Source organism: Pseudonaja textilis, chromosome 1, assembly GCF_049901715.1.
Source record: "Pseudonaja textilis isolate UNSWEBS1 chromosome 1, rPseTex1.2, whole genome shotgun sequence".
NCBI classification, from domain to species: Eukaryota; Metazoa; Chordata; class Lepidosauria; order Squamata; family Elapidae; genus Pseudonaja; species Pseudonaja textilis.
In genome coordinates, this window is record NC_141990.1 from 206,025,148 (window position 1) to 206,037,185 (window position 12,038).

Below are 12,038 nucleotides of genomic sequence, written 5' to 3' on the forward strand. Positions count from 1 at the left end.
GGAGGTTCAAATATATAACCACTGGATAAAAATAAAAAGATATTAGTCAAAATTCACTGCAGAGTTCTTTAGATGATCCATTGCAACGGTAAAGCACCATATTTTCCTTGTTTCAGATCAGATTATGTTAAGATGTTTCCCTCTAATGTTTAAGAAACTAAACAACACAGAATGTTTCTAAGAAGACCGGATTCTTCCTCCTTTCCTCCTCCCTTAACTCATAAAACATGAGTACTTCATAAAGGTACCATGCCCACATATTCCAAATGTAGTTTAAACTGCTGGTCTTGATTGCTAAAGTCTTAGGACTGAGATATTTGCTGGATGGTTCACTTCAAATCATTCTTATCTGTCTGACTCTTACATATTGTGTAGATCTAGTTTTGTTTCCAACTTCTGAGAAATAAAGGGGGCAGAGGCCCACAGGCTCTGATTTCCTACTGGTGCACTTTCATTTTGGAGTAACCTCCTCCTAGAATTCTGATCTACAGCTGAAAATGCACAGGTTCTGTAAGCTCTATGAATAAAAGTCAAGGAGCACAGTAAAAAAAGGAGTCTAACATTAAATATAAACTAATGACAAAGTTAGAGCAATCCGCATTAGAACTGACAATAAAGATATCAAAAGTAGTGAATGGCTTCTGTGTTTTAGGCTCAACTAACAACAATAAAGAGACGAGCAGTCAAGAAATACACAGTAGATTAGAAAAAGGCAATGCAAGTACGAAGGACTTTGAAAATATAATGAAATGCTGTGATGTGTCTATACCTATATACAATAGATTAAAAATTACACAGGCAATGGTTTTCCCTGTGATATTCTATGGAAGTAAAAGTTGGACTTTGAAGAAGCAGGATATTACTTCTATCGAAGTAAAAGTTGGACTTTGAAGAAGCAGGATAGAAGGAGTATTGACACTTTTGAATTCTAGTGAAGACTCCTGAGAATACCATGGATAGTCAAGAAAACAAATAACTGGATCATTGATCAAATCAACCCAGAATTCTCCCTTAAGGCACAAGTGACCAGATGCAAATTATTCTACTTCAGACACATTACATGAAGACCTAGCTCTCCGGAGAAAGCTTTAATGCTTGTAAAGATGGGAAGAAAGAGAAGAACAAATTGACTAGCAGCAAGGTACATGGGCTCAGTTAAGTTGCAATGAATGCACCATTACAAGAGAGCAGATTAAGACAGATCATTATGGGGGGAAAAAATCGATGTATGTGGTTGCTAAGAGTCAAGACTGACTTGATGATACAAAATCAATCAATTAGAAATCTGATCAGCTCCATTGCGGTTGGCTTTCCACCAGCTATTAAAAACAGCAATTTTTGAGAGATAAATTGATACCATCAGCTTTTATATTTATGTATATAGGGGTTGGGGCATTTATTTTACTTGTTCATTCATATACATTTTACTATAGTTTTGATGGAAGTACTATAAATTTACAAGCATTTGTCTGATCGTGTGAATATAATCCAACTAACAATCAAACCGACTCCTGGATTGCAATGACTTTATTCTGTATGAGGCAGACATTTTGTGCAGAGTGAATCCTCAGTTCTGTAACTATTAAAAATTCAAAATACCTTCTCTCGTAATTAAATCCTCTGCAACTTGGAATGGAAATAGACACTTCTTACGCATTGCAGCACAGGGATCTCTTTTTTCTCTACCTTTAAACATGAAGCAAGCTTCTTCCAAGTCAACAGACAATTAGAAAGAAAATCAAAGGTATCGAAGAAGGCTGTCTTAACATATTAACTTATAAATTAGGTCTAAAAGCATATATGCAGTTTTCAACTTAACCCCCATCTCCTTGCAGTAAATAGGACTAATGAGATTCTCTGAGAATTAAGTTATCTTGTTGGGAGCTGCTGTCACAGGTTTGAGATTGACAGTAGACACAATGTACTTAAGAATTAGTTGCTCCCATACAGGGGTTTACTCAGTGTCAGGAACATCTAGGGAAGCAGCATATAAAGATTTATTTTTATTTACTTATTAAATTTTTATGCCGTCCATCTCCCTTACAAGGGGACTCAGGGCAGCATACAAGTAATGAAGATGGTAAGTATGTTTCTCCCTTTCCCCCACTCTCCATCAGCCATGTTTAATGTAGAACTGATATCAAAATTTATTTAACAGAAAGACATTCTGCAAAATTCTCATGGGCGCAGGATGAGGTTCTTCCAGTTATGAAATGACAAGGTGACCAAAGTAGATGGTCGTTTTCGCCCTGTTCAGGATTTGAGGCCTGTAAACCTAGCCACTATAACAATCCATCCAGTAGTTCCCAATCCCTATGTCATATTGGGACTCATCCCTCGGGAGGCCCAGTGGTTTTCTGTGATAGACTTGAAGGACGCTTTTTTTACCATCCCCATACACAAGAAAAGCCAGCATTTATTTGCCTTTGAGTGGGAAAACCCTAATACTGGTAGGAAGCAGCAATATACCTGGACCAGGCTGCCTCAAGGATTTAAGAATTCACCTACACTTTTCGGTGCAGCTCTGGCCAGGGATCTGGAGGCTTTACACGTACCAGCCCCAGATGTGGTTTTACAATATGTGGATGATTTATTAGTAACAGGATATGCAGAGGATGCGTGTTGGCAAAATACAGCTGATTTACTTTCACTACTGCAAGATTTGGGCTATAAAGCTTCTAGGAAGAAAGCACAGTTAGTTCAGCAAAAGGTCAGGTATCTGGGTTATGACATTGAGCAAGGGAAGAGGACGTTGGGCCACGAGCGGAAGGAGGCCATATGTCAACTTCCTGTTCCAACCAACAGGAGAGAATTACGAGGGTTCCTGGGTGCGGCTGGTTTCTGCCGCATCTGGATTCCCAACTTTAGCCTAATTGCAAAACCGCTCTATGAAGCTACGAAAGGGGCAGAAAGGGCCCCCCCTCTTTTGGAGTAAAGAGGAAGAAGCTAGTTTTCAGTCCCTTAAACAAGCCCTCCTTCAAGCTCCCAGTTTAGGTCTCCCGGATTTGGAGAAACCATTTCAGTTGTTTGTTGACACTAAGCGAAACGTTGCAATAGGCGTCCTCACCCAGATGATGGGGACATGGCACCGGCCGGTAGTATATCTCTCCAAGCAACTAGATAATGTAGCCAAGGGGTGGCCAGCCTGCCTTAAAGCAGTGGCTGGCACAGCAATCTTGACTCAGGAAGCAAATAAGCTAACCTTTGGTCAACAATTGCATATATACACACCACATTATTACCTGAGCCTGAAACAAGCAGTAGAACACAATTGTGTCCAGACTATTGAAGAAACTTATGCTAGTCATCCTGACATGAAGGATGTTCCCCTTCCTTCCCCAGATTATACTCTGTTTACTGATGGCACCAGCTACTTACAAGAGGGAGTGAGAAAAGCGGGATATGTGGTGGTCACACTGGATGAGGTCTGGGAAGCAAAGCCACTCCCTCCCGGAACTAGTGCCCAATTAGCTGAACTACATGCCCTCACCCGGGCTCTAGAGCTGGCACAGGGGCTGGCAGTGAATATATACACGGATTCCAAATACGCTTTCCTCACAGTCCAGGTCCATGGGGCTCTGTATAAAGAGAGGGGATTAATAACTGCAGGGGGGAAAGAGATAAAGTACGGCCCCCAGATATTGCGGTTACTAGACAGTGTGTGGGCTCCGAGCAAAGTAGCAGTCATGCACTGCCGGGGCCACCAGAGGGTGGTGACAGATATACAAAGGGGGAATGAGAGAGCTGACAAATTTGCACGTGAGGCAGCCCGATTAGACTTTGTTCCCCTTGAAAAGCATCTTGCCATATGGGTGCCCGATGCTCATCCCCAACCCCATTACTCGGAGGAGGATAGGGACCGGCTAAAGGCACTCGAGGCACACCAAAAAGGCCAGTGGTGGGTCTTACCAGACAAGAGGGTGTATATTCCTGCTCATTTGGCCTGGGATGTTGTATGTCAGTTACATAAGCAATTGCACCTAGGTAAGACTGCCCTCACAAAGGCGCTTAGGAGGGAGGTATATATAGATAGAGTTAACAGCATAGCAGCTAATGTATGTGCCCGTTGTGAAATATGTGCAGCCAATAACCCCAGGCAAGGCCCGCAGCCACCAATGGGCCACCAACCCCGAGGCTGTTACCCCTTCGACTCTTTGATGGTTAACTTTACCGACATGCCTCGTTGTGGCCCTTATAATGCACTGCTGGTTATTGTCTGCACATACACGGGCTGGCCAGAATGTGTACCTACACACACAAAGAAGGCCACTGAGGTTGCTCGAGCATTACTTCATATTGTAATACCAAGGTATGGGTTACCCTCCCGGATCTCTTCGGACAATGGTCCGGAGTTTATTCACAAGGCAACACAGCAGCTAGCAAAAGTTCTAGGTATTACATGGAAATTACATTGTAGTTTCCACCCTTCGGGGCCGGGTGGAAAGAATCAATCGAACAATTAAGGACAAGCTGGCAAAGATATGCCAGGAGACACATCTCAAATGGACCGATGCCTTGACTCTAGCCCTGGTGGCAATACGTTGTGCACCACGCAGGGATATTTCGTCTCCCCTTTGAATTATTGTATGGCAGGGTTCCTAACTTGGTTAGGTTTGATATGCATGACATCACGAATGTATCTGATGTTATTAGGTTACGACAACTTAAAGCCCTAAACGAAATTATCCATAAATTACAGGAATATGTGTTAACATGTAAACCTCAGGTTTTGGTAACTTCCCCCACAACATACGTCCAGGGCAGGAGGTTTGGGTTAAGGATTGGAAACGGGAAACATTGTCTCCCAAATGGAAGGGCCCCTATACTGTAGTTATGTGTTCTCCCCTTGCTATTAAGGTAGCGGAGATTAAATCATGGGTTCATTGGTCTCGGGTTAAATTAGCTGCGCCTGCCTGCTGGAAAGTCGAATCTCAGCCTGACCTTCCACTCAGGTTGACCTTTAAAAAGGTGAAGAGGACTCTCTCCCCTAGTGGTGACACTCCGGAAGCTGTCCCTCTACCTACGGGAGACGAAGAGGAATTGCCCTCCCCTAGTGGTGACACTCCGGAAGCTGTCCCTCTACCTACGGGAGGCGAAGACCACCAGACCCTTACTACTCCTATTTCGGAGAGTCTCCCCTGGCGGCTTAGGTCACGTGCTAGACTCTCCTAATACGGGGAATTGGGAAAAAGGGAGAGGGGAGGACAGTAGAAAATGGAGCCTCGTCAAAGGTTAAGGGAAACTGCTTGTATCCGAAGGGGTCTTATGCCATCTGTCTGGGTTGTAACCATATTACTGGTATTAAGTGTGGTGATTAATTCATTGTATCTTTACTCAACGCTGATAAAGGGAAAACCAGCCCAAGACGATCCTTTACCCCAAGAGATAGAGCAGTTGGAGGAATGGTATTCTCCTGACCCTTTTTATGATGAACCTCCCCCAGTTATAAACCCCAGGAAAACGGAACAATGCGTTGATTGCTTCCTGGTTCGTAATACTGGGAGACACTTTACATATACCAACACTAGGCCTCCAGGTTGCCATATCACAAGTCTCCCACAATGTGAATACCAAGGGACGAAATATTGGCAATGTGTACAAAATGAAACATTAAGATGTTACTTTCTCCGTTCCCCATGGGTCCCTGTCCGCCACAATCGGGTACCCCGTACCCTGAACTCCCTCCATGGAGATCAGAAGTGTGACATCCATGTGGAATGTAAGGATGGAAAGGGGGGTCTTAACTACAGGGTAGGAAAGCCCACAATGTGCACAGACTTCACCCTGCCATGATGTAAACATACCACATGGTCTCCTCCGACCTCTTGTAATGGCACTAAGCGTACAGGGGTAATGAGGGTTGAGATATTTGTCAATCGTTATCAGGGGAAGCAGGGCCTGGTTTGTTATGTAAATGACAAAGCAGTGCCTACCCCATTTTGGAAGAATCCTAAGGAATATCAAGCCCAGCCATCATTGTATTTGTAGGGATCCTGGTTGGGGCTTGTGTCATCTTGCCATGTGTGATACCCCTCTTAATACGTACTATCTCTCGTTCTGTCTCGTTGTTAATTGAAAAGACAACTACTGAAAAGGTAATGGCTCTTATGGTAAAGGACCCTGTCGGTGTTTATGAGGAACTCTTTCCCCTATGTCCTCCTTCCCGGGAATCTGAAACTACACAATAAATCTACGATTTGGGTGAAGTTTCAAAGGGGGGAATGAAGAAGGACCAGAGAAGGAATATATTTTATATAAGTTAGCTAGCTCCTGAGCATATTATAACTCTCTGATCTATAGGTCATAGGGACAGAGGGCAACTCTGTCTGTGTTACGCTAAAGAATTAGGAAATCTATTTAGAGGAAGTAACAATGTATTTAAAGTTGAAGAACAAGGAAGCTGCAATCAAGGGAAGGTCTGTAAGAAGCATTTTTGTAAGTGTAAGATAATGGTAAAAATAGCATATACTTACAGACATCCTGTCTTCTCTACCACATCCTCTTTCTTATGTTTTGTTTGCAGGACAAAATATGTTTTTAGGTATTTTGTAAGCATAAAATCCATATTTGGTAAATAGGTCATAGATGAACGCCCAGGCTTGGGCTGAAATCATCATAAAGTATAAAAGAACTAACCCCAGCATGTAATGGGGGTTCAGAATTTGTCATGTTAATGCTCTGAACGCTTTGCGCAAATAAACCTGAATTCTTCCACCTCTCGTGGTCTCTTGTTCTGTGTTGAAACCGAGACTGCTGCAACACCCCCACTCTCCATCAGCCATGTTTAATGTAGAACTGATATCAAAATTTATTTAACAGAAAGACATTCTGCAAAATTCTCATGGGCGCAGGATGAGGTTCTTCCAGTTATGAAATGACAAGGTGACCAAAGTAGATCTGTGAGTAACTTGCTTTCATTGTTCAAATGCCCCTCCAGTGGTCTGCAGCCTCTTTCACTTCCTCAGTGACAATTCAGTCCTGAAGCAAGATAACATGAGAAAGCTCCTTCATGGTTTTTTTCAGTCGAGCATGTACAACAGAGACCTAAGGAGATTTAGTCTGCTAGGAAATATTTAACAACAACAAAAAAGGAAAAAAAAAACCCCACCATACAAGCAACTTTATCTTTTGTTATCTCCAAAATAACATTAACTGCAGAGATCTCCCCAAGGGAAATTCAAAAAGAATTCTCAAGAATCCAGAGTATACAGCAGAAATGCAGAAAGCCCTTTTGCAGGGGGAAAAAATGATTGAGAAAGTGGCAGGCAAACACTGACACAGCATTAACTAAAAGGAGAGGAGTGAAACTACAGAAACTTCCGTTTCATGGGATTTGTGGGTAGAATAATGCGTAGAGCTAGAAGGCAGATTGGTTACTGAGTTTTTATTAGCTTTTTAAATTATTAGTGGTTACAGTTTATGATTCAATTTTTTTCCGCTTGCCTGCCTTATGACTGGACAGTTTCCCACATCAGTAATCTTGCTGGGCTGTGAAGCCCAAGGCAGAAAGCACTCAAAGATGTTTAAGGAAACATATATTTATACTAAATATTGAGAGGCTGATGAATTGCATGAGCGCATAAATGGACACACACACACACACACACACACACACACATTCATAAGCAAAAAATAAAACATTATGGCTGCAGGCCAGAGTAAATAAGATAAAGGCTTCAGAGGAGTCTGAATAATAAGGAGAATTTTCTTTGGTCAAAGGGTAGATTTCCAGAAATGTAATCAAGAAGCATGCAATCTTCACTTAATAAAAGCAATGGTGTATTTCTTTGCTTATGTGGTAAATTTGTTATAGCTGTACAAAGTCATGCCAGCATGTTAAACAGTTTGTGTAAAGGGAGGCTAGGGTTTTGGAAATAAAATATGATAGGCAAGCAGCTTTTGAAGCAGATGCACATGTAAACTAATTGGCTTTAATCTCATTTACTTCCACGACTAGCATATTTCATCATTGTAATTAAGAAATCTGAGGCAGCTGTATATTTGGAAAACAGCACCTCCAGCTGCCTTGTACAATGCAGGGCCTTTTGACAGAATTCCACACATCACTCCAGGGGTCAATGGCAACAGTGGCAAGACTTCCCATAGAAGCAAACCAGGATCCTTTTGTTTCAAGATGTTTTTGTGAAACATACCTGGATTGAATATAAAATAAGTACACGGACTGGTCTCTAGATAGTATTGAACTACAACTTCCAGAGCCCTTCCTGACATTTACAAGGCCTTTGAGCATTCGGATTCTGCCTTCCTCAAAGGCAGAAGCTCCCTCTGCTGTGATATATTTCAACAGAGGGTCTTATTTATTGATGCAATGAAAATTAGTGCTCAATTACAAGCGAATAACTAAATCCTCTGGATGTAAATTTTAACAGCAACAAGTCTCCTGTTTCTGCCTGTTCTTCTCAAAGGATGTGAATTATCATTTTGTTCTCTTATCCTTTGCTTATTGTCATGTTACCATTCTGTATTTATGTACAAATGTTTTGGACTAGTGTGAGAAAAGCTGGAATTGGAAGAGGTGTAAATTACAAGCACCAAAGGAAGGATGAGAGAGCCAGGGTAGCATTTGGATTAAAAAAAATTGGAGAAAAACTGAGGAGATTTAGATTCAAGTTTACGCTCAACCAGTGCCAGTCAGTCTCTTTCAGCTCCACTTATTTTATGGGCATGCCGCCATGAGGAAAAAATTGCAGGAGGAAGTATGGAATATGAACATGACTGTTAATAGCGTACCACAGAACTTGTGGAAATCCCGTGAAATTTAAGATTTTTTTTTCTTATTCTTTTACTGGAGAATTGCACTCTGCATTTTCCACGTGCATATCATCAACCTGGCATCTTTAAAGGTAAAGTGCTTTGCAATTGAGCAGGGAGTGGCTGGATTACTGTCTTTATAGCCAAGTATCCTGACTGCTGATTGGCCATTTAGGTGAGCTGCTTCCTGATTGATATAGGTTGCATCAACCCAAATCAGCCCTCACCAACCTACACCAATCAGAAACCAACTAAGGCTAAAGGCAAGGGTGGGATTCAAATTTTTAACAACTGGTTCTGTGGGCATGGCTTAGGTGGTGGGCGTAGCTTGGTGGTCATGTGACTGGGTGGACATGGCTTGGTGGTCATGTTATTGGCTGGGCGTGGCCAACTCAATAACACTCACATCAAGGCACGCATCTCCTCGCATGGCCTCTCGTGACTGTGGGGATACTGCAACAGTCGTAAGTGTGAAAAATGGTCATAAGTCACTTTTTTCAGTGCCATTGTAACTTTGAATGGTCACTCCACACAAGCAAAGTACCAGCAAAGGAGGGGAAAAAAAACTCCAGAGAAGTTCCTGAGACAGGAAGTCTAGTCCTGTCAAGAATGTAATAAGGGTTAACGGAGAGGCAGTTTCTGTAAGCAACACCAGAATGTTTCCTTCCTGCCTTCCTTACAGGATTAGGCCAGTAATTTCTTCTAACAACCAGTTCTCCGAACTGCTTAGAATGTTAGCAACAATGTTAGCGAATAGGTGCAAACTGGTAGAATTCCACCCCTGGCTAAAGGCCACAGTTGCAACTGAAAAGACAGGAAATCTGTTATCTAGTCACAATATGTAAAATCCGAAGCACAACAGTGCCCAACAGTCCAGAGAAGATTATATTTCTAATAAAACACACACAAATTAAGATGAAATCTAAAATAAGAATTTCTTATGTGATTACTTGTTGATAGATTTTCCTTCATGCTCTTCAATGGATTCTGACAATACAAGTAATCCTTGACTTACAGCAGTTCATTTAGTGACTGCTCAAAGTTACAGTGACATTGAAAAATGGGATGTATGACTGTTTTTCACAGTTACGACCTTTGTAGCAGCCCTGTGATCAAAATTCAGATGCTTGGCAACTGCCTCGTATTTATGACCATTGCTGTGTTCCAGGATCATGTGATCACCTTTTGCAAATTTCTGTCAAGCAAAGTAAATGAGGAGCCCAGATTCACTTAACAACTGGGTTACTAACTTTATCAACTGCAGTGATTCACTTCACAACCGTGGCAAGAAAAATCATAAAATGGGGCAAAACTCACTTAACAAATGCCTCACTTAACAACAGAAATTGCGGGCTCAATAGTGATTGTTAAGTTGAGGACTATCTGTATTTCAATTTGTAACATGCAAATATCTGTTTCATTAGATACCTATTTCATTGTAGATATTGCTGGGGTTATTATTTTAGTATCTCATAATAACAGCTAATACTTCAACAAATGCTGATGCATAAAGTGAAACAAATGAATATGCTCGTTTGGACAAACTGCACAACCATAAATAAATCTCTCAATTTTGGCATGCTGATATATTTAATAATACAGCATTTTTAACATTTTTTGCCCGCACGCTATGAAAATATAGAGAAGCCTTACCCAGCAAATGATTTGTTTGTATTGCTTTTTCTCATGTGATCAATCTTTTAAAAGGCAAAATTTGGAAAGGTGTGCAGTGATTCATGAAGAACTATCTTGTGTGAATGTACTGTCACTGCTAGAATGGAATTGTTGTACTCCAATGAACACCCCCATTATGGAGGAGCTTCATCCTGTCTCCTTCTGTTTGGTTTCCCCCCCGATTCTCATTCCAGTAAAATCGATGGGTACAACTCTAACACTGTCAACAGACTATTCCTCCCATTGGAGATACCCCATGCTGATGAAAACAGGCAATGCGTGACAAAAACCAAAAAAGAATAGGCTGAGTGAAGACAAGACTAAAGGGTCAGAAACAGTGCTAATTATTAACAACAAATGTGACAACAACAGAAACAGAATGTGACAACATGCCAAAAAAAAGGGGTGGGGTGGGGGAACAATATGATGATGATATGTTGAGAAACGTTTTCCAGCTTTGGAGCGGGAAAACATCTGTTGATGTAACTCCAGTTGATGATATTTATGCAATTGACAATTGCTGATTTCCACACCGCTCAAAATTTTAAATTGCTTTCTTTCTGGAGCGGAGCTATCCAACCTAATGAAATAATATTTCTAAGTCAAGCATGGCAGGAAGCCATACTGTTATTCTTTAAGCGAGTGGTTTACTAAAGTATCAAAGTAATTAGAGACTAGTTAGCCGGATTTGACATCTAGAGCAAGAGAAGTGAGATATAGTTTACTTTATATTTAGCTTGTATTATATATCTATACCGTGGTCCTCTCTTGAGTTTAAAACAATGAAGTAGAAACATTTTTCCATTAATGTCTGCCCATCTAAAAACCAACTTCTGTTCAGCTGTGGCATTACAGATATTCATTAACCGATGTTATGAATGAATTGGTCTTCCAGAGTTATCTCGTTAAAGGCCAACAATATAGTAAATGTGGTCACACAATTAATATTCTGTTTTCTTGTCCCTTGTGATGGGATGGATTATATAACATTAAAGTTTGCTCCAGCGAGTGTCACATTATCTGGCTGCCAAAGGAGGCATTACAAATGACTCCCTTTCAAGGTGTGATGTTTTACATACATTCAATGCTCTTTTACCTGAGTGGTTGCACCGAGAGGGATCTACAACTCTGCCGGTCTTATCATAGCAGGCAAGTGCTCGGAAGCGCACACCTTCTCCACATTCTTTGCCATGTCTCTGAAATCTCATCTCCAACTGCAGCTCTGTTCTTCCTACCCCAATGATGCATTCCGACCAATTTCCATAAGGCTGGGAGGTAAATATTACACAAGGGCAGAGTTCCGTCTCAAGCTGAGGATAGACTTCGGTATTCTGGCACTTCTCTCGCTTTTTGCTTCTTCCTGTTCCAACCAGGAAAATATGCTTGTTAGCGTAACATCTGCTGCTTTTGATAACAATATGTCATATTATTTATACTTGAAGGGTTTTAATACAGTTAGAACCAAACCATCTGAAATGTAAATACGGCAGCAGAGTTGGTTCAAAGACATCTGTTAGTTCCTGTCAGAGCTCTGGAGAGCTAAGACGATGGGGATATCTCCAGGGCAACCAGGAAACCTAAAGAAACTTGGA

At 41.3% G+C, this 12,038-nt stretch overlaps 1 protein-coding gene and 1 long non-coding RNA gene across 4 annotated transcripts in view; one reads left to right on the top strand and one right to left on the bottom strand.

The window, feature by feature from the left end:
* The window catches only part of THSD7B (thrombospondin type 1 domain containing 7B), a 528,825-nt gene that overhangs the window by 141,168 nt on the left and 375,619 nt on the right, over positions 1–12,038 (bottom strand). Inside the window, exon 14 of the mRNA XM_087920301.1 lies at positions 11,543–11,806. Within this exon, the coding sequence (XP_087776427.1) occupies positions 11,543–11,806 (264 nt within the window). The remainder of the gene's footprint in view (positions 1–11,542; positions 11,807–12,038) is intronic.
* The window catches only part of LOC148128000 (uncharacterized), a 76,675-nt gene that overhangs the window by 19,111 nt on the left and 45,526 nt on the right, over positions 1–12,038 (top strand). The gene's annotated exons all lie outside the window — the stretch shown is intronic.